The sequence below is a fragment of the Salvelinus alpinus genome, chromosome 8 (genome assembly GCF_045679555.1).
Source record: "Salvelinus alpinus chromosome 8, SLU_Salpinus.1, whole genome shotgun sequence".
In the NCBI taxonomy this organism is placed as follows: domain Eukaryota; kingdom Metazoa; phylum Chordata; class Actinopteri; order Salmoniformes; family Salmonidae; genus Salvelinus; species Salvelinus alpinus.
The window spans coordinates 59822501-59844548 of record NC_092093.1 but is presented as its reverse complement, the minus strand read 5'-3'; the positions used below and the strand labels follow the sequence as shown (position 1 = coordinate 59844548).

At 44.4% G+C, this 22048-nt stretch overlaps 1 protein-coding gene across 3 annotated transcripts in view; it reads left to right on the top strand.

Moving 5' to 3' along the window:
* The window catches only part of LOC139583372 (sodium channel protein type 3 subunit alpha-like), a 199313-nt gene that overhangs the window by 44981 nt on the left and 132284 nt on the right, over window positions 1-22048 (top strand). For 2 of the 3 annotated variants that reach the window (XM_071414375.1, XM_071414374.1), the window contains exons 1-3: window positions 17006-17090; window positions 19017-19145; window positions 21845-21936. In XM_071414375.1, the coding sequence (XP_071270476.1) occupies window positions 17020-17090; window positions 19017-19145; window positions 21845-21936 (292 nt within the window). In that variant the 5' untranslated portion in view covers window positions 17006-17019. Of the gene's footprint in view, window positions 1-4442; window positions 4752-11902; window positions 12022-17000; window positions 17091-19016; window positions 19146-21844; window positions 21937-22048 lie in introns of those variants that run through there. The other variant, XM_071414376.1, reaches the window with a different exon arrangement.

The following is a 22048-nucleotide window of genomic DNA, read 5'->3' as shown; positions in this document are numbered from 1 at the left end:
TGACAAGCATGGTCAAATAATAATCAGGAATAAATCTCAGTTGGCTTTTCATAGCCGATCATTAAGAGTTGAAAACAGCAGGTCTGGGACAGGTAGGGGTTCCATAACCGCAGACAGAACAGTTGAAACTGGAATAGCAGCAAGGCCAGGCGGACTGGGGACAGCAAGGAGTCACCACGGCCGGTAGTCCCGACGTATGGTCCTAGGGCTCAGGTCCTCCGAGAGAAAGAAAGAGAGAAGGAGAAAATTAGAGAGAGCCAAGATTTTCAAAATGTTCATAAATGACAAGCATGGTCAAATAATAATCAGGAATAAATCTCAGTTGGCTTTTCATAGCCGATCATTAAGAGTTGAAAACAGCAGGTCTGGGACAGGTAGGGGTTCCGTAACCGCAGGCAGAACAGTTGAAACTGGAATAGCAGCAAGGCCAGGCGGACTGGGGACAGCAAGGAGTCACCACGGCCGGTAGTCCCGACGTATGGTCCTAGGGCTCAGGTCCTCCGAGAGAAAGAAAGAGAGAAGGAGAAAATTAGAGAGAGCCAAGATTTTCAAAATGTTCATAAATGACAAGCATGGTCAAATAATAATCAGGAATAAATCTCAGTTGGCTTTTCATAGCCGATCATTAAGACTTGAAAACAGCAGGTCTGGGACAGGTAGGGGTTCCGTAACCGCAGGCAGAACAGTTGAAACTGGAATAGCAGCAAGGCCAGGCGGACTGGGGACAGCAAGGTGTCATCATGCCCGGTAGTCCTGACGTATGGTCCTAGGGCTCAGGTTCTCAGAGAGAAAGAGAGAACGAGAGAATTAGAGAGAGCATACTTAAATTCACACAGGACACTGGATAAGACAGGAGAAGTACTCCAGGTAACCAACTGACCCTAGCCCCCCGACACATAAACTACTGCAGCATAAATACTGGAGGCTGAGACAGGAGCGGTCAGGAGACACTGTGGCCCCATCCGAAGAAACCCCCGGACAGGGCCAAACAGGAAGGATATAACCCCACCCACTTTGCCAAAGCACAGCCCCCGCACCATTAGAGGGATATCCTCAACCACCAACTTACAATCCTGAGACAAGGCCGAGTATAGCCCACAAAGGTCTCCACCACAGCACAAACCAAGGGGGGGCGCCAACCCAGACAGGAAGATCACGTCAGTAACTCAACCCACTCAAGTGACGCACCCCTCCTAGGGACGGCATGAAAGAGCACCAGCAAGCCAGTGACTCAGCCCCTGTAACAGGGTTAGAGGCAGAGAATCCCAGTGGAGAGAGGGGAACCGGCCTGGCAGAGACAGCAAGATGATGCTGCCACCCCTGTGCTTCACAGTTGGGATGGTGTTCTTCAGCTTGCAAGCATCCCCCTTTTTCCTCCAAACATAACAATGGTCATTATGGCCAAACAGTTCTATTTTTGTTTCATCAGACCAGAGGACATTTCTACAAAAAGTACGATCTTTGTCCCCATGTGCAGTTTCAAACCGTAGTCTGGCTTTTTTATGGCGGTTTTGGAGCAGTGGCTTCTTTGTTGCTGTCCATATAGGACTTGTTTTACTGTGGATATAGATAATTTTGTACATGTTTCCTCCAGCATCTTCACAAGGTCCTTTGCTGTTGTTCTGGGATTTATTTGCACTTTTTGCACCAAAGTACGTTAATCTCTAGGAGACAGAACGCGTCTCCTTCCTGAGCGGTATGATAGCTGCGTGGTCCCATGGTGTTTTTACTTGCGTACTATTGTTTGTACAGATGAACGTGGTACCTTCAGGGGTTTGGAAATTACTCCCAAAGATGAATCAGACTTGTGGAGGTCTACAATATTTTGGTCTTGGCTGATTTCCTTAGATTTTCCCATGATGTCAAGCAAAGAGACACTGAGTTTGAAGGTAGGCCTTGAAATACATCCACAGGTACATCTCCAATTGACTAAAATGGTGTCAATTACCCTATCAGAAGCTTCTAAAGCCATTACATTATTTTATGGAATTTTCCAAGCTGTTTAAAGGCACAGTCAAATTAGTGTATGTAAACTTCTGACCCACAGGAATTGTGATACTGTGAGTTATAAGTGAAATAATCTGTCTGTAAACAATTGTTGGAAAAATGACCAAAGTAGATGTCTTAACGACTTGCCAAAACTATAGTTTGTTAACAAGACATCTGTGGAGTGGTTGAAAAACGAGTTTTAATGACTTCAAACTTAGTGTATGTAAACTTCCGACTTCAACTGTATATTGGCACAAATGTTGTTGGCAAACTGTGCCAATTTATCCTCTGATCACCGGCTTCGAGGGCATTATCAATTTTATACAATGGGTTACCAACATATTCAAATCATGATTTACATATTTTCATTAAAAATTAAAAAATTAAACATTTTCATTTGATAAATTTTTTCATACCATTTCATCCTTCCACAGAATATAGTCCCGACACGAATCTAGGGTTCCTACCCATGCCGGCTGGTTGTTCGTTCTATCAGTTCGGTTGACAGAGACGACTCAGTCGTTCATTCTTTTTTTTCTGTATCTATGGACGCAACTCAGTCGTTCGTTCTAAGTGTTCCATTGCCTTACTGGCTGGCAACGTTAATATCCCTTGCTTGCTAGCTAGCCAACTATGGCTAATTTACAGTCATGCCAAACAGTGCAGCCAGAATAACAGCAAAGTAGCTCATTTACATTTAAGCTGTTTTCTAGTGACCTTAATTTGGATAAATCCATAACAATGAGCTAATGATGCGCGATTCCACCTGGCGTAGAAAATGTGCTCTCTCGTCAGGACACTGTTGTTCAGAGGAGCTAGCCAACAACACAGCTAACACAATCCCTTCAAACTGAAGCTGGAAATAGAGTAAACTATCTGCACTTTGTTTCCTTTGACCTGTTTTCTATAGATAATTATTTGTATATATCCATAAAAATTATGCTGATTCATGATTTCAACTGGCTGAGAAAAGCGGCCTGCCTGTCTGTCTCATCCCAACTCCCGACATGTTCATTACTATGGGACATCTGGAGATCGAATTTGAATATTGGAACAATGTTGTAAATGTCAGAGAGACAGACTGCAAGGTTTATACAAATCTCTGCTGTTGAAAAGTAAATGTTACTCTCAAAGAAATGTGAGATAATGTCTAGATGCTTTTTATAGTGGAGATCAAGTTTATAAATTGCCTGGCTGTGCTGATGAGACAGTGGATTGCGCAGTCAGATGGAACAGAGTAAATAGGCATTTTAATGTCATAGACATTAAAGACATTTACATGGCCGGTGGTAACTTGTGGAATAGACACCGTCTGTAATGTTGTTTTAACCAATCATCATTCAGGATTAGAACCACCCGTTGTATAATAGCGGCCATGTTGTACATTATACTATTATACATTACATACTGTAGCTCATAAGGCGTTATATATGTGTTACAATGCATTTCATGAAGAGGGTACTCGTAGGAAATGTCAGTCAGTATTTTTCCATTAAGTTGTCATCTTAAAAGCACAGAATTGACACATTTACATTTACATTTACATTTAAGTAATTTAGCAGACGCTCTTATCCAGAGCGACTTACAAATTGGGCACCAACTACTTATGAATCTGAGACTGTCCTAAGATGGCCATCAGGTGGGGCCTTTTACTGATTGGCTAAGAGGATTATTAGATCTTGTATTTTTCAGTGAGCAGATTGCTACCTGATTGAGGGACTGTATAAGTGACTATGATTTTGGACCTGGGTTGTAAGCCAGACCTGGGTTGCTACTACCCCCCCCCCCCAAAAGCTTTAGGCTGTCTGGAATGACACATGGGTGGAGTTTGCAATTGTGACCATTCTGTTGGTCTAATGCGCCAGCTACCAGGCAAGCTCAATCAAGCCCAGCTAAAGTATTTGTAGAATGATTTCAAAAGTCTGTTGTACACTGGTAAATGGCTCATCAGGTGTTCTTTTGATGTGGACTCTCACAAGTTGAACACCATGAAGAAACGCATGAATGGATGAAAAATGAGGCTTGTCCAATCATTCAATTAGAATAGAAAACAGATGGCCTAATCTGTTTGCACATGGAAGTGTGGACACACACACACACACTAACACACACACACACACACACAATAACTCCCCCCAATACACACACACACACACACACACCATGTAACACAATAGCACCACCATCTATTTTGAGGACAGAAGAGGCATTGCCCGTGCTGAAGACATAATGGGGGTGAATGGGAGGCTATATCAATGACAACCCCCCCCCCCCCCCCCCCCAAGCTTATACAGTACTATAGCAACCAAATAGGACCTTAGGTTAACTCAGGTCTGCTTTCAGGATTGATAACCCTCCCATGTGTGACTGCCCTGTTGATTAACCTTTTACGTCTCCCGATCTCTCTCTATCTCCCCCTCCGAACTCTCTCTCTTTCCCTCCCCTCTTGGTAGCTGGTGAAGTCATCCCTAGGACAGGAGACTCAGGATGAGAAGATGGCCACCCTGCTGCTACCACCGGGTCCTGACAGCTTGCACCGGTTTACCCGGGAGTCCCTGGCTGCCGTGGAGCAGCGGATCGCCGAGGAAGAGGCCCGGCGCACCAAGCACTACCAGGAGGACCTGGGAGATGTGGAGCTGCCCAGGCCCCGGGCCGACCTGGAGGCCGGCAAACAGCTGCCGCGCATCTTCGGCGACATCCCCAACGGCCTGGTGGGCGTCCCACTGGAGGACTTCGACCCGTTCTATTTCATGAACCAGAGAGTGAGAAGGGGGTGGGAGGGGTCCTTGAGGAGGGCTGTGTGTGGGTGTGTCAGTGTGTGTGTGTCTTGAGTGTCCTTACACTTATATGCTTGGATGCCTGAGAATATCAAATTTGTATCCAAGTGTGTGTCACTTCTTACATCACCACTGCCATCTCTTTCCTTTGTGTATTCGACCTCCTTGAAGGATGTCCTTTTTAGTGCGACTCCAATTACTGGAATCTTCTTTCTTCTTTTATACATCTGAACCAATTTCCCCCTCTGATGTATTCACAATGACCATCCTTATGAATGCTCTGAAATGGTGTGTGTGTGTGTGTGTGTGTGTGTTTGTGTGTTTGTGTGTGTGTGTGTGTGTCCTTGTGTGTATGTGTCAGTATCAGTCCTAATGGAAACTGGCTGTGGCCAGAGCCTTTGAGGAAGGGTTGAAAGGATTCCCCATGCCCATGTTTGGGCCCTGTGACTGGACCTTTGATTCAGGAAGTGTGCGTGTGTGCGCGTGTGTGTGTGTGCGTTTGCAGGATGTAAAGGAAAGGACAGACTGATGGATAGCAGGATGAGTCAGACAGACAGACAGACAGACAGACAGACAGACAGACAGACAGACAGACAGACAGACAGACAGACAGACAGACAGACAGACAGACAGACAGACTGCTAGCCCCTCTGTTTCCCTCACACTCCTTCTTCTTCTTCTTCTACTGCTAGCTCTCTCTGTTTCCCTCACACTCTTTCTTCTTCTTCTACCGGTAGCTCTGTCTGTTTCCTTCACACTCCTCCTTCTTCTTCTACTGCTAGCTCTCTCTGTTTCCCTCACACTCTTTCTTCTTCTTCTACCGGTAGCTCTGTCTGTTTCCTTCACACTCCTCCTTCTTCTTCTACTGCTAGCTCTCTCTGTTTCCCTCACACTCTTTCTTCTTCTTCTACCGGTAGCTCTGTCTGTTTCCTTCACACTCCTCCTTCTTCTTCTACCGCTAGCTCTATCTGTTTCCCTCATACTCCTTCTTCCCTAATAAGAGTTTAAAGTTCTGCTTTGAAATGGGATCATGCCCCTCTCACCGTGTTAAGTAGGGCTGTTGAATGTCGGTACTGGAGTGCCGAAACACTTCTGTTTTTCATCCTCTCCTTTTAATCAGGGACTAATTCAGACCTGAGACACCAGGTGAGTGCAATTTACTACCAGGTAGAAAAAAAATGTGAAGTGTTTCGGCACTCCAGGTCCTGCGTTGAACAGACCTGGTGTAGAGGGTGATTCTTTAAAGACAGTGGTGTCAAACTCGTGCCATGGAAGGCCTAGTGTTGGCTGGATTTAGTTTTTTCATTTCAATTAAACCCTAGACAACCAGGCGAAGGCAGTTCCTTACTTATTAGTGACCTTAATTCATCAATGAAGTACAAGGGAGGAGCGAAAACCCGCAGAAACTCCTCCGTGGAATGAGTTTGACACATGTGCTATTCAGTATGTATTAAAGTAAACCCCCCCAGAGTGGCACATTTGTGTTCCAGCCCAGCACTAGCACGTCCTGAGTGAACTTTAGGTGTGATAGTGTTGGGCTGGAACAAAAATGTGCAACCCTGGAGTTACTGTAGGACTAAACATGCATTCCAGCGTGTGAATATTAGGCTTTTAAGCTGGTGGATAAATCTAAATGAACTGACAGCTATGGCTGTAGTTGCTGTGGCATGAGTTGTGATTTCAGTGTGTAGCAGTTGAGAAAATACATTATGATTTGATTGAATCAGCTGCCCAGGGAGTGGAAAATATACCGTTACAGTATGTGAAAAGGACAGGGACTAGAGTAAGCTACGGTTTTCATGATGCTCAGTTTCAAATGTATTCTTTCAAAATTCATCAGGCAGTAGCTTTGGCTGGTTTGCCTAGGACCCAGAAAGAGGCTGAGAGGTGTGTGAACAGCTATTTCTCCTGGGGATAGATAGTTCTCCTGGGGATAGATAGTTCTCCTGGGGATAGATAGTTCTCCTGGGGATAGATAGTTCTCCTGGGGATAGATAGTTCTCTTGGGGATAGATAGTTCTCCTGGGGATAGATAGTTCTCCTGGGGATAGATAGTTCAAATCAAATCAAATCAAATTTTATTAGTCACATACACATGGTTAGCAGATGTTAATGCGAGTGTAGCGAAATGCTTGTGCTTCTAGTTCCGACAATGCAGTAATAACCAACAAGTAATCTAACCTAACAATTCCACAACTACTACCTTATACACATACAAGTGTAAAGGGATAAAGAATATGTACATAAAGATATATGAATGAGTGGTGGTACAGAACGGCATAGGCAAGATGCAGTAGATGGTATAGAGTACGGTATATACATATGAGATGAGTACTGTAGGGTATGTAAACATAAAGTGGCATAGTTTAAAGTGGCTAGTGGTACATGTATTACATAAAGATGGCAAGATGCAGTAGATGATATAGAGTACAGTATATACATATGAGATGGGTAATGTAGGGTATGTAAACATTATATTAAGTGGCATTGTTTAAAGTGGCTAGTGGTACATTTTTACATAATTTCCATCAATTCCCATTTTTAAAGTGGCTGGAGTTGAGTCAGTATGTTGGCAGCGGCCGCTAAATGTTAGTGGTGGCTGTTTAACAGTCTGATGGCCTTGAGATAGAAGCTGTTTTTCAGTCTCTCGGTCCCTGCTTTGATGCACCTGTACTGACCTCGCCTTCTGGATGATAGCGGGGTGAACAGGCAGTGGCTTGGGTGGTTGTTGTCCTTGATGATCTTTATGGCCTTCCTGTGACATCGGGTGGTGTAGGTGTCCTGGAGGGCAGGTAGTTTGCCCCCGGTGATGCGTTCTGCAGACCTCACTACCCTCTGGAGAGCCTTACGGTTGTGGGCGGAGCAGTTGCCGTACCAGGCGGTGATACAGCCCGACAGGATGCTCTCGATTGTGCATCTGTAGAAGTTTGTGAGTGCTTTTGGTGACAAGCCGAATTTCTTCAGCCTCCTGAGGTTGAAGAGGCGCTGCTGCGCCTTCTTCACGACGCTGTCTGTGTGGGTGGACCAATTCAGTTTGTCCGTGATGTGTACACCGAGGAACTTAAAACTTTCCACCTTCTCCACTACTGACCCGTCGATGTGGATAGGGGGGTGCTCCCTCTGCTGTTTCCTGAAGTCCACAATCATCTCCTTTGTTTTGTTGACGTTGAGTGTGAGGTTATTTTCCTGACACCACACTCCGAGGGCCCTCACCTCCTCCCTGTAGGCCGTCTCGTCGTTGTTGGTAATCAAGCCTACCACTGTAGTGTCATCCGCAAACTTGATGATTGAGTTGGAGGCGTGCATGGCCACGCAGTCGTGGGTGAACAGGGAGTACAGGAGAGGGCTCAGAACGCACCCTTGTGGGGCCCCAGTGTTGAGGATCAGCGGGGTGGAGATGTTGTTACCTACCCTCACCACCTGGGGGCGGCCCGTCAGGAAGTCCAGGACCCAGTTGCACAGGGCGGGGTCGAGATCCAGGGTCTCGAGCTTGATGACGAGTTTGGAGGGTACTATGGTGTTAAATGCTGAGCTGTAATCGATGAACAGCATTCTCACATGGGTATTCCTCTTGTCCAGATGGGTTAGGGCAGTGTGCAGTGTGGTTGCGATTGCGTCGTCTGTGGACCTATTGGGTCGGTAAGCAAATTGGAGTGGGTCTAGGGTGTCCGGTAGGGTGGAGGTGATATGGTCCTTGACTAGTCTCTCAAAGCACTTCATGATGACGGAAGTGAGTGCTACGGGGCGGTAGTCGTTTAGCTCAGTTACCTTAGCTTTCTTGGGAACAGGAACAATGGTGGCCCTCTTGAAGCATGTGGGAACAGCAGACTGGGATAAGGATTGATTGAATATGTCCGTAAACACACCAGCCAGCTGGTCTGCGCATGCTCCGAGGACGCGTCTGGGAATGCCGTCTGGGCCTGCAGCCTTGCGAGGGTTAACACGTTTAAATGTTTTACTCACCTCGGCTGCAGTGAAGGAGAGCCCGCAGGTTTTGGTAGGGGGCCGTGTCAGTGGCACTGTATTGTCCTCAAAGCGGGCAAAAAAGTTGTTTAGCCTGTCTGGGAGCAAGACATCCTGGTCCGCGACGGGGCTGGTTTTCTTTTTGTAATCCGTGATTGACTGTAGACCCTGCCACATACCTCTTGTGTCTGAGCTGTTGAATTGCGACTCGATTTTGTCTCTGTACTGGGACTTAGCCTGTTTGATTGCCTTGCGGAGAGAATAGCTACACTGTTTGTATTCGGTCATGCTTCCGGTCACCTTGCCCTGGTTAAAAGCAGTGGTTCGCGCTTTCAGTTTCACGCGAATGCTGCCGTCAATCCACGGTTTCTGGTTTGGGAATGTTTTAATCGTTGCTGTGGGTACGACATCGTCAATGCACTTCCTAATGAACTCGCTCACCGAATCAGCATATTCGTCAATATTGTTGTTGGACGCAATGCGGAACATATTCCAATCCGCGTGATCGAAGCAGTCTTGAAGCGTGGAATCAGATTGGTCGGACCAGCGTTGAACAGACCTGAGCGCGGGAGCTTGTTGTTTTAGTTTCTGTTTGTAGGCTGGAATCAACAAAATGGAGTCGTGGTCAGCTTTTCCGAAAGGGGGGCGGGGGAGGGCCTTATATGCGTCGCGGAAATTAGTATAACAATGATCTAGGGTTTTTCCAGCCCTGGTAGCACAATCGATATGCTGATAGAATTTAGGGAGTTTTGTTTTTAGATTAGCCTTGTTAAAATCCCCAGCTACGATGAATGCAGCCTCAGGGTGTGTGGTTTCCAGTTTACAAAGAGTCAGATAAAGTTCGTTCAGGGCCATCGATGTGTCTGCTTGGGGGGGAATATATACGGCTGTGATTATGATTGAAGAGAATTCCCTTGGTAGATAATGCGGTCGACATTTTATTGTGAGGAGTTCTAGATCAGGTGAACAGAATGACTTGAGTTCCTGTGTGTTGTTATGATGATCACACCACGTCTCGTTAATCATAAGGCATACCCCCCCGCCCCTCTTCTTACCAGAAAGATGTTTGTTTCTGTCGGCGCGATGCATGAAGAAACCAGCTGGCTGCACCGACTCCGTTAGCGTCTCTTGAGTTAGCCATGTTTCCGTGAAGCAGAGCACGTTGCAATCCCTGATGTCTCTCTGGAATGCTACCCGTGCTCGGATTTCATCAACCTTATTGTCAAGAGACTGGACATTGGCGAGTAGTATGCTAGGGAGTGGAGCGCGATGTGCCCGTCTCCGAAGCCTGGCCAGGAGACCGCCTCGTTTGCCCCTTTTACGGCGTCGCACAGGGTCGGGATCTGGGATCAGATCCATTGTATTGGGTGGAAGGCAAAACACTGGATCCGTTTCGGGAAAGTCATATTCCTGGTAGGAACGATGATGAGTTGACGTTAATCGTATATTCAGTAGTTCCTCCCGACTGTATGTAATGAAACCTAAGATTACCTGGGGTACCGATGTAAGAAATAACACATAAAAAAACAAAATACTGCATATTTTCCAAGGAACGCGAAGCGAGGCGGCCATCTCGTTTCGGCGCCGGATGTTTTGTTCTCCTGGGGATAGATAGTTCTCCTGGGGATAGATAGTTCTCCTGGGGACAGTGGACTGGTCAGCTGGATACACTCTCACTTCTTCATTCTCTCTCTCTCTCTCTCTCTTTCACTCTCTTTCACTCTCTCTCTCCCCTCCCTCCTCAAGTCCCCAAATCCGCCCAGGTGCACATCTCCTCCAGTGGAAACAAAACCAACCCGTCATCGATTATCTTAAACGGTGTAGGCCTCGCTATCTGATAATCCAATAGGTTGACACGAGTCCACAGCGAAAGTGAGAGAGTAGATAGACATTCAGACTTCTTTGTTGTGCAACAGTGTAGTATAGAGTGGGTTAGCTTTGTTGGTTGGTATCTCTGGATGTTAGAGGAACAATTACACTACTTCACAGTATGTTCCACTCCAGTGATGTGACTACAGCCGCTGTAATGTTCTCACACTTTCTCAACTACCCTGAACAGACATGTGAACAGACCTGCTTGAATTTTAAATGGACATTATACTCCAAAATCAACATCTGTCAGATATGTTCATACCTCCGAAGTGGTCTTCTGTTGAGATTAGTCCACGTTCCAGGCCATCTGATTTGTCGATCCAACTAGCCACATTCCAAAATGGAATGCACCATATAATTTCAAAAGTTTGGTATTTACGATTTACATCCATTTGGGGTTGAGGCGTATAGCTGGATCGACACAACGGATGGTTTGGGATGTGGACTCATCCTGACATTAGACTACATTTGAGGTCTGAAAACATCTGACACACTTTGAGTGTAATGTCCCTTTAAGCACAGAGCAGCATTTGATAGAGGACATGGGAGTTTCAGCACATTCTAGGTTGGCTGTTATCATTCCCCTTCCTCTCTGTTGTGTTGTATCTCCTATGAGGAGACTCCCTTAAGAGTAAAGAGTTCTATAGACCTGCTTTCTTTTTTAGCAGCATCTTGCTCGTTATGCCACGTAATCAGTGTTTTTGTTTGTGCCTGTGTGTGTAGATGTGTGTGTGTGTGCGTGTGTGTGTGTGTGTGTGTGTGTGTGTGTGTGTGTGAGTGTGTGTGTGTGTGTGTGTGTGTGTGTGTGTGTGTGTGTGTGTGTGTGTGTGTGTGTGTGTGTGTGTGTGTGTGTAGATGTGAGTGTGTGTGTAGATGTGAGTGTGTGTGTGTAGATGTGAGTGTGTGTGTAGATGTGAGTGTGTTGGTGTAGATGTGGGTGTGTTTGTGTAGATGTGAGTGTGTGTGTAGATGTGAGTGTGTGTGTAGATGTGAGTGCGTGTGTGTAGATGTGAGTGTGTGTGTGTGTGTGTGTAGATGTGAGTGTGTGTGTGTATATGTGAATGTGTGTGTAGATGTGTGTGTAGATGTGAGTGTGTGAGTGTGTGTGTAGATGTGAGTGCGTGTGTGTGTGTGTGTGTGTAGATGTGAGTGTGTGGTTGGTGTCACTGCAAGTTTATTGTACATGTTTATTGCCATGCCATGTTGTCCTTAACCATGACGCATCTCTCTGTCCCTTGTCCCTTTCTATCACCCCCCCCCCCCCCCCCTCTCTGTCTATCTCACTTTCTGTTTCTCCACAGACTTTTATAGTACTGAACAAAGGGAAGGCCATCTTCCGATTTAGTGCCACATCTGCACTCTATATTTTTAGCCCCTTTCATCCTGTTAGAAGAGCATCGATAAAGGTTTTAGTTCACTCATATCCTTTCTGGTGGAACACTCAAAATTCCACCAACACTTGTCTGTTTTAGGAGGTGGGTTTCAAAATGAAAATCAGTGAGCAGAGATTTAACATTTTGGAGGGAAGTTAAAGCCTTGGGATAGCCTGTAAGAGCCTACTCTCGTTCAGTTTGTCTAGATAGATTGTCATGTCATTCTTGTTGTAATATTGTTGATCTTGTGTACTGATCGGGGAAATAGGGACTGTGAAGGGTGTTGAGCTGCTCAGATTTGAGCCGTTGGTGTTGCCTGCTGTCTCACCGTCAGTGAACAGAGGGAGCATCAGTCACACTATTAGTTTGTAGTGTACTGTTTCATTACGCAATCAATGATTGAGAGGATTCTAAACAGGACTAGACTTATACTCTGAAATCAGAATATTTGAGTATCTCTTGAAAATGTCTCAACACAGAATTGTCCCTTGCCTTATGTGCAATGAACTCATTGCACGTAAGTCTGACACGTTAAAGTGGAAATTACAAACTTTAGAAGCCTTTTTAAACTTCAAATACACTACAAGTTAGTATTTCCTGCAGTGCAGGAAAATTCTCAGCAACAAAAGAGTGATCAGATTAAGATCCTACATCTGTAATAGACTGGATGGTTACTGGTAGGTTATGTAATAGACTGGATGGTTACTGGTAGGTTATGTAATAGACTGGATGGTTACTGGTAGGTTATGTAATAGACTGGATGGTTACTGGTAGGTTATGTAATAGACTGGATGGTTACTGGTAGGTTATGTAATAGACTGGATGGTTACTGGTAGGTTATGTAATAGACTGGATGGTTACTGGTAGATTATGTAATAGACTGGATGGTTACTGGTAGATTATGTAATAGACTGGAGGGTTACTGGTAGGTTATGTAATAGACTGGATGGTTACTGGTAGGTTATGTAATAGACTGGAGGGTTACTGGTAGGTTATGTAATAGACTGGAGGGTTACTGGTAGGTTATGTAATAGACTGGATGGTTACTGGTAGATTATGTAATAGACTTGATGGTTACTGGTAGATTATGTAATAGACTGGATGGTTACTGGTAGATTATGTAATAGACTGGATGGTTACTGGTAGGTTATGTAATAGACTGGATGGTTACTGGTAGGTTATGTAATAGACTGGATGGTTACTGTAAGCTAAGTCAAGTGATGCTGTTTATGACAAGCTAACAACACCAGCTTCTTTGCTCAGAGGATTGGGAAAGCCCATATGGAATTTTACTGTAGTGACAGTGCTTGACTTGGGCAGGAGCTCACACTGGAATTGAGTACCGGCACCTCAAATGTTTAACTGCTTGTTCCTCTTATAGAATATTAGCTCAAAAGTATTGTGGAGCTTCTGCACCGAAATATAAGCAGTCACGGCACCCAAAATGAGTCCCGGCACCTAGTTCAGTCCAAGTCAAGCACTGTGCAGTGACCAAGGTCATAAGGTATCAGGGTACATGTTTGATTATTAACAAGGGATCAATGAGGTTGTAGCCAGATCACTCTTACTTTAAAGGGGGTACAGCACTACAAAGCTGTGAGTGAAGTCATCAAAGAGAGAAGATAGAATATAGTCTGCAGATTAAGCCGTATGAGACCTTAAAGCGGGGAAAAACCTAAGTAAGCATTCCATAAAGGGATGATAATTGAGGCAAAAGCTGCCGCCAAGATATGCTTTGACGACTGGCAGTTTGACAGGCCAGTTAGCGCGTAAGAAAACGCCTGTGTACATTACTCTAGCGGTTTATAAACAAACCCTGGGATTCCAGGCCTTAGCAGTTTTTTGGCAGCAGTCTGATTTGTACATAATGCTGAAATTGACTTTCTCATTAATAGTGTGGGAGCTCTGGAATCCTCTGTAGAGCCAGGGTGCTTATCGTTATGGTGACTCATTTGAGTAAAGTGCTGTCTGTGAGTGTGGGAATTGAAACGAGCCGTCGGGATGAGAGAGGTACTTCATAGTAATGCAGTGCTTCCTCAGGCAAAAGGACTTATGACACGGCAGCCATTATTTTGACACTTCTGTTTTGTTAGTAGGTCATTTGATTGTGTAACTAACCAGGGGTTCTAAACCTGGGTCGCCTGTGGCTAGCCCTCTGAGCTGAAGCCTTAGCATTAGCATGAGGAATCTTCAGGTCTCAGTCAAGGTTATTCATCACCTGAGGGTGTTTCTGAACCACCTGCACTCATAGAAAAAAGGTGCTATCTAGAACCTAAAGTGGTTCTTCGGCTGTCCCCATAGGATAACCCTTTGAAGAACCCTTTTTGGTTCCAGGTAGAACCCTTTCGCATACCTAGTAGGACCCTTTCCACAGAGGGCTCTACATGGAACCAAAAAGGGTTCTCTCTGACACCACAAAGGGTTCTGCTATGGGGACAGCCGAAGAACCCTTTTGGAACCCTTTTTTCTAGGAGTGTATGAATACAAGAAACAATACATTTGCAGAAAGTTCTCCCATACGAATAGCCCATTGCTTTTGGCGTAGCCTAGAGCAAGCCAATTCCAACTATTAATGCAAATGAGGGACAATTTATTCTATCAAGAAAGGTTTGATAGACATATCAACCAATCAGCATCCTAAAATATAGGCTAAATAGAACATTTGGGACAGGAAATCAACTTTCAAGCCACATAGTTTCCATAAACACCTTCTCAATTCCACCTCACTGGTTGAGTTTAAGTTGCATATTTAATATGTTTTTAAATAAGCGGTTTGGGTTCCTCTTACCACTCTCCACACAGCAAAGCAGATGATCTAATCTTGCCTATGAAATGAGAAGGGAGGTGGGAGCGGGATGATAATGCTATTAGCACCATGGTGGCCAGGGCTAACCAACAGCTGAGGTATAATTGTTGGCGTCAATTAGCTTTCGCCCCCCCAGCAAACAGTTAGAATATTTGTTCTGTGCTTGCTCTTTGCCCAACCTGATCTCAGGGCAATTCGTAGGATTCGGCACTTAAATCTGTTCCCTCCATTTAGTTTGATGTACAGTATTACGTTACGTTAGGTTACATTATAAATGGAATAGCGGCCATACAATATCATACGAATTAGAGGACGTATAGTATCATTCATCTTACCCAGTCTTACAATAGTATACTAATTGGATGAAATAACTTAACATACATCTTGGAGGACACATACAGTGCATTCGGAAAGTATTCAGACCCCTTGACTTGAATTTTGTTACATTACAGCCTTATTCTAAAATGGATAAAATTATCTATTTTCCTCATCACTCTACACACAATACCCCATAACGACAAAGTGAAAACACATTTTTAGACATTTTTGCAAATCTTTTCAAACAAAAAAATAGAAATATCTTATTTACGTTAGTACTCAAACCCTTTGCTATGAGACTCGAAATTGAGTTCAGGCGCATCCTGTTTCCATTGATCATCCTTGAGATGTTTCTACAACTTGATTGGAGTCCACCTGTGGTAAATTCAATGGGACATGATTTGGAAAGGCACACACCTGTCTATATAAGGTCCCACAGTTGACAGTGGATGTCAGAGCCGAAACCAAGCCATGAGGTTGAAGGAATTGTCCGTAGAGCTCCAAGACAGGATTGTGTCGAGGCACAGATCTTTTTATGTATTTATTTAATTGTTTATTTAACTTTTATTTAGCTAGGCCAGTCAGTTAATAACAAATTCTTATGTGCAATGACGGGCTACCCCGGCCAAACCTGGTTCTAGATCTGGGGAAGGGTACCAAATATTTCTGCAGCATTGAAGGTCCCCAAGAACACGGTGGCCTCCATCATTATTAAACGGAAGAAGTTTGGAACCACCAAGACTCTTCCTAGAACTGGCCACCCGGCCAAATTGAGCAATCGGAGGAGAAGGGCCTTGGTCAGGGAGGTGACCAAGAACCCGATGGTCACTCTGACAGAGCTCCAGAGTTCCTCTGTGGAGATGGGAGAACTTTCCAGAAAGACAACCATCTCTGCAGCACTCTACCAATCAGGCCTTTATGGTAGAGTGTCCAGACGGAAGCCACTCCTCAGTAAAAGGCACATGACAGCCCGCTTGGAGTTTGCCAAAAGGCACCTAAAGGACTCTTAGACCATGAGAAACAAAATTCTCTGGTCTGATGAAACCAGGATTTAACACTTTGGCCTGAATGCCAAGCGTCACTTCTGGAGGAAAACTGGCATCATTCCTACGGTGAAGCATGGTGGTGGCAGCATCATCCTGTTGGGATGTTTTTCAGCGGCAGAGACTGGGAGACTAGTCAGGATCAAGGGAAAGATGAATGGATTACAGTACAGAGAGATCCTTGATGAAAACCTGCCCCATAGCGCTCAGGACCTCAGACTGGGGTGAAGGTTAACCTTCCAACAGGACAACGACCCTAAGCACATAAACAAGACAACGCACGAGTGGCTTCGGGACAAGTCTCTGAATGTCCTTGAGTGGTCCAGCCAGAGCCCGGACTTGAACCCGGTTGAACATCTCTGGAGAGACCTGAAAATAGTTGTTCAGCAATGCTCCCCATCCGACCTGACAGATCTTGAGTGGATCTGCAGAGAAGAATGGGAGAAACTCCCCAAATACAGGTGTGCCAAGCTTGTGGCATCATTGCCAAGGAGACTCGAGGCTGTAATCGCTGCCAAAGGTGCTTCAACAAAGTACTGAGTAAACGGTCTGAATACTTATGTAAATGTGATATTTCTTTCTTTCCCAGAGGGGTTGGGCCAAATGCAAAAGACACATTTCAGTTGAATGCATTTAGTTGTACAACTGACTAGGTATCCCCCTTTCCCTTTCCCATAACGTGTTAGCAATTTTTTTTTGTTCTCTTTACTCTGCTCAATGACAGTGATAATGACAGCAGGCAAACCAAACCTAAACGGGGTACAAGGGCATAATCATTATGTCTTTATATTCAGAATAGTAGCGTTGTGATGTATGTATATGTTGTTATTGAATCACCATTTTCCTTAACCACGTGCACATTATTCAGTCTGTTCATAATGTGCACTATTTTGACCAACTGTTGCTTCATGGCCATGTCGGAACCAGAGTATTGGGCCAAGTATGTAGAGTAAGTATGCCTTGTCCTCCCATCTTCTCTGTCTCTCAGCATTGACGCTAGCTTCTTCTGTGAATTCTCTCTTGTGTTCTTTATTTTCTGTTCCCTCAAACCTCTTTGACTGTATTGACCCTCTGTGCCCTATGTGTCCTGATGTAACGCTTTGCCAGGTGTTTGTTGCCTTGCCAACCACAATTAGCAAGTAAGTTCACGATTTTAGTGTACCCAGCTAATTTGCTAATTGCACTCTTGCTATGCTGCATCGGAATGAACAACCATGGGTGACACATACCGTTTATGCCTTCTTAAATTTTCATTAAAGGGATTCATATTCCAACCACTACGATAAACATACAACTGAAAGCAAAATCAATGATGGAATGGGAATTATCATTCAAATGAAGTTTTGTAGAAATGGGATCAGTAGAGTTGGACTTGGGTAAAATCTATCTATCTATCTATCTATCTATCTATCTATCTATCTATCTATCTATCTATCTATCTATCTATCTATCTATCTATCTATCTATCTATCTATCTATCTATCTATCTATCTATCTATCTATCTATCTATCTATCTATCTATCTATCTATCTATCTATCTATCTATTCTATTCTATTCTATTCTATTCTATTCTATTCTATTCAAGGGGCTTTATTGGCATGGGAAACATGGGTTAACATTGCCAAAGCAAGTGAGGTAGATATTATACAAAAGTGAAATAAACAATACAAATTAACATCTATCTATCTATCTATCTATCTATCTATCTATCTATCTATCTATCTATCTATCTATCTATCTATCTATCTATCTATCTATCTATCTATCTATCTATCTATCTATCTATCTATCTATCTATCTATCTATCTATCTATCTATCTATCAATATGTCTGGCTGTCTGTCTGGCTGGCTGGCTGGCAGGCTGTGTATCTATCTATTTGTAATGTCTCCCTCTCTCTCTCTCTCTCTTCTCTATTCTCAATCATTCAGAGTATAAGTCCATCCCACACTATGGATTTGCTGTTAGGCAGAGGCATCTGTCATATGGACAGAGTGTATTTGACCCACAGACATGTAACCAATGTAGTGTAGTCCTCTATGTTATGAAAAGCAACCACCCTGTCTTAAGCCAGAGTCAGCCTGCCAAGTTTACCTTTAATGAAGGCAGCCGTTCAGCAAATGGAATCTGCACTGTCAACAACACACTACAAATCAGGCTGTTTATATTCTCACTCAAAAAGGGGCTCATTGGAACAATCTGTAGCATGAAATGACTCAGAGCCAGTCACAGTCTCCCTTGTTAACCATTAACCTTACAGGAAGAACTGAGTCAGTAGCTATGACAGAAACTAAAAGGAATATGGCTGTGCACTTCCGCCGAATGCTGCATCCTTCATCCCAGTGTCCTTTGACTCTGAAGAGTGTCTCTCTCTCACTCTCTTTCATTTATTCGATGTTACAATTAAGTGACTAATGTATTGACTTGGACTGATATATACTGTCACTGTAAAGTACAGTTCAATGACTCCCGTCAGTCTGAGCCAAACCAATACATTACAGTGACATCCTGGATTTTAATGCATATTCTTGTCTTGATGACCTGCTTAACTCATCAAGGAGCACTGCTGTCAAAGAGCTTGCTGTCTGTCTCATTCCCTCTGGGCTGACAAGTGCTGTACTGTCCATGCGCTTCTCATTCTTTCTGTCCTGTGTCTCTGTGTCTCCCTAAATCTGCTACATGTTTACCTCTCTGTCCCTTTCCTTCTTGGTTTCTTTCTTCTTTTTACATTTTATTTTATTAGAACTGCACTTGGAGTTGGGGCAACCATGTGAAGGAAGAAGGGGGGGTTGTCCCTCACCCTAGCTTATGCCGTTGCTTGCTAATGTTTTGACCTTTTGTTCTCCCCTTCCCTTACCCCATTCACCCACCCAGGTACACTTTCACTGGCATTTACACGTTTGAATCGTTGATAAAGATTCTGGCGAGGGGATTCTGTGTGGGGCCATTTACCTTCCTGCGGGACCCTTGGAACTGGCTGGATTTCAGTGTGATTGTCATGGCGTAAGTATCTCTCTTGTTACAGTAGACCTCCCTGTATCTCTCCTGTTACTGTGTGACCCTAACCCTTCCTTTTAACCTGCCCTTTCTTTCCTTTTAACCTGTCCTCTCCTTCCCTCTAACCTGTCCTCTCCTTCTTTCCTTTTAACCTGTCCTCTCCTTCCCTCTAACCTGCCCTCTCCTTCCTTCTAACCTGTCCTCTCCTTCCTTCTAACCTGTCCTCTCCTTCCTTCTAACCTGTCCTCTCCTTCCTTCTAACCTCCACTCTCCTTCCTTCTAACCTGTCCTTTCCTTCCTTCTAACCTGTCCTCTCCTTCCTTCTAACCTGTCCTCTCCTTCCTTCTAACCTGTCCTCTCCTTCCTTCTAACCTGTCCTCTCCTTCCTTCTAACCTGTCCTCTCCTTCCTTCTAACCTGTCCTCTCCTTCCTTCTAACCTGTCCTCTCCTTCTTTCTAACCTGTCCTCTCTTTCCTTCTAACCTGTCCTCTCCTTCCTTCTAACCTGTCCTCTCCTTCCTTCTAACCTGTCCTCTCCTTCCCTCTAACCTGTCCTCTCCTTCCCTCTAACCTGTCCTATCCTTCCTTCTAACCTGAACTTTCAAAGCAATAGAAGCCCTTTTATTCCTTCTCTAATACTCTTTTCACACTATTGAGCTGAGTCGAACTGAGCCGAGCCAAGCTGTACTGTGCTGGCCTGGTTATGCATCCACAATGTTGTAACAGTTGTTGTAACCGTGCTGGAATGAAAAACGTGAAAGGAAAACATCTGAGCCAGCAGAGTACGGTTTGGGTTGGCACAATAGTGTGAAGAGTGTATTAGAGTATTGTATGATATTTATTGTCTGACATGTTATGTTCTGACCTCCGTCTATCTCTCCTCTGTACTCCTTTGTCAAGTCCCTTTACGTTCGACCGAAAAATGTCACTGGAAGTAAAAGTTTGCGGATGCTGTTCTTACTTCCTCTTGTTCTTCAATATTGGAGGAGACTACAGTTCTATGAAAACAACTTGGTTGTTTTAAGTTGACACATCTTTTTGATGCATCCATGTTACTTAATGATTAACTGAAAATCACTAACATCGGGATTAGTTACTGATCCAATTGGAGATGAATTCGAGTTGACAAAGTGCTATACAACTCAGATAAGAGGAATGATCCTCAACTCTGAAGCTTCAATTAATATTTGACCTCAATATTGAGGGCTTCTCTTTATGATTATAAAACAATGACATTTTCCTCGAAATTTGATTGTGACATTTGCATTACTGTAATAGAGGTATATTATACTTCAATCCTCTTCAATCCTTTTTTTTGCCAACCGTTACAGTGCAAACTTTTACTTCCAAAATTGTACAATGCAACCTGAATTAAATGACCAAAATGTTATATTTTGCTTTGGTTGTGTGGGTGTAGAAAGCACCTTAAGTTGCTTTTGAATAATGTATTTTGCTCCTGACCTTCTACTGTGGATGGTCTAAACACAGCACCTTTTTCTAAGGCAACAATTTTGAACACCCCCCCCCCCCCCAGCCCCCCCCAAGCATCCCCCCGTACGGTGATGAAGTGCTGATATCTCTTTTGGCTTCTACAGTTTTATTTACCTCTCCTTCCAGAGGACCAGTCGTCCTTGAACTGGAAGCCTCTGTGGGGTCAGATGGATCTTTAGCAGGACAGGAACACATAAGTCACCGACCCTCGCAGCCCTCCTGCTAGTTTCTACGACAGGCTACCTTCCTTCTCGCTGCTGGCTTTATTAAATTCAGACTGATGATCGGAGAAGTGGTTAACCCCCCCACCACGCTGATAAATGTCCACACCCCCAACCCCGTGGGTTCCCATGGAAACGGAGGGATGTCATCCCCCCTGTGGGTTGGCAGGTAGCCTAGTGGTTAAGAGCGTTGGGCCAGTAACCGTAAGGTCGCTGGTTTGAATCCCAGAGCCGGCACTTTTTGCTGTTCTACAAGTAGGCTGGGCCTGGGTCCCCAAGAGAAATAACGTGCCGTGTTAGCTATGAAGCTTTTGGGAAACTCACCTAAGAAATGTAATAGGGAATGGAACCATTTCGGTCCAGAAGACTTGATATACTGTAACTCAAATAAGCAGCACATGGACTGGCACCATACTGGTTTTTCCAACATTTTCTGGAATCTCATCTGTCTCTTGGTTTGGAGACACACTAACAGCAGTCGTAAAGGTCAAAAGGGTCCCTTTAAATATCTATGCTGTGCTGTTTCTGTCCTGTTCTCCAGGGAAACAACACACTAAGACACAGTGAGCAGTGCTTAGCCTACAGTCATCTTTCCTTTTTTGTGTTTGACCAAATAACTGTAATTTGATCCTGCAGGTTGCTAACCGAGTCTGTTAAAGTAGGCAATCTCCAAGCACTTCGAACATTCAGGGTACTCAGAGCATTGAAAACTATTTCGGTAATCCCAGGTAAGAGGGAGTCTCCCCTGCTGCTGCAGTGTTACCGAAAAAATGGGTTGCATCTTCTATTGTCCAGTCCACGTACTGTTACTATTTTGTACAAGCCCCTCCCCCCTCTTCCTCCTCTCTCCAATCCAAAGCCACTCTCTCTGACCCTTGACCTCTAGCCACATTCCCCCCTCTTTTCTCTCCTCCAATCCTGGCCCTTCACCTGTTGTGTTTTGCCTGTCGTTGGTGCTTTGTCATTGTGTCTGCTTGACTTTCGCTTATTGCAGATATGTTACTGAATTTGTGGACCTGGGCAATGTCTCAGCATTACGGACATTCAGAGTCCTACGAGCACTGAAAACTATCTCAGTCATCCCAGGTGAGAAGGGAGTTTCAAACACTAAGACACCACCCACCGCTGGAAGAACTAAACCCCCCGGCTACGTTCCAATACGTCCTTATTAGCACACTACTTAGGATGAAGCAATGCA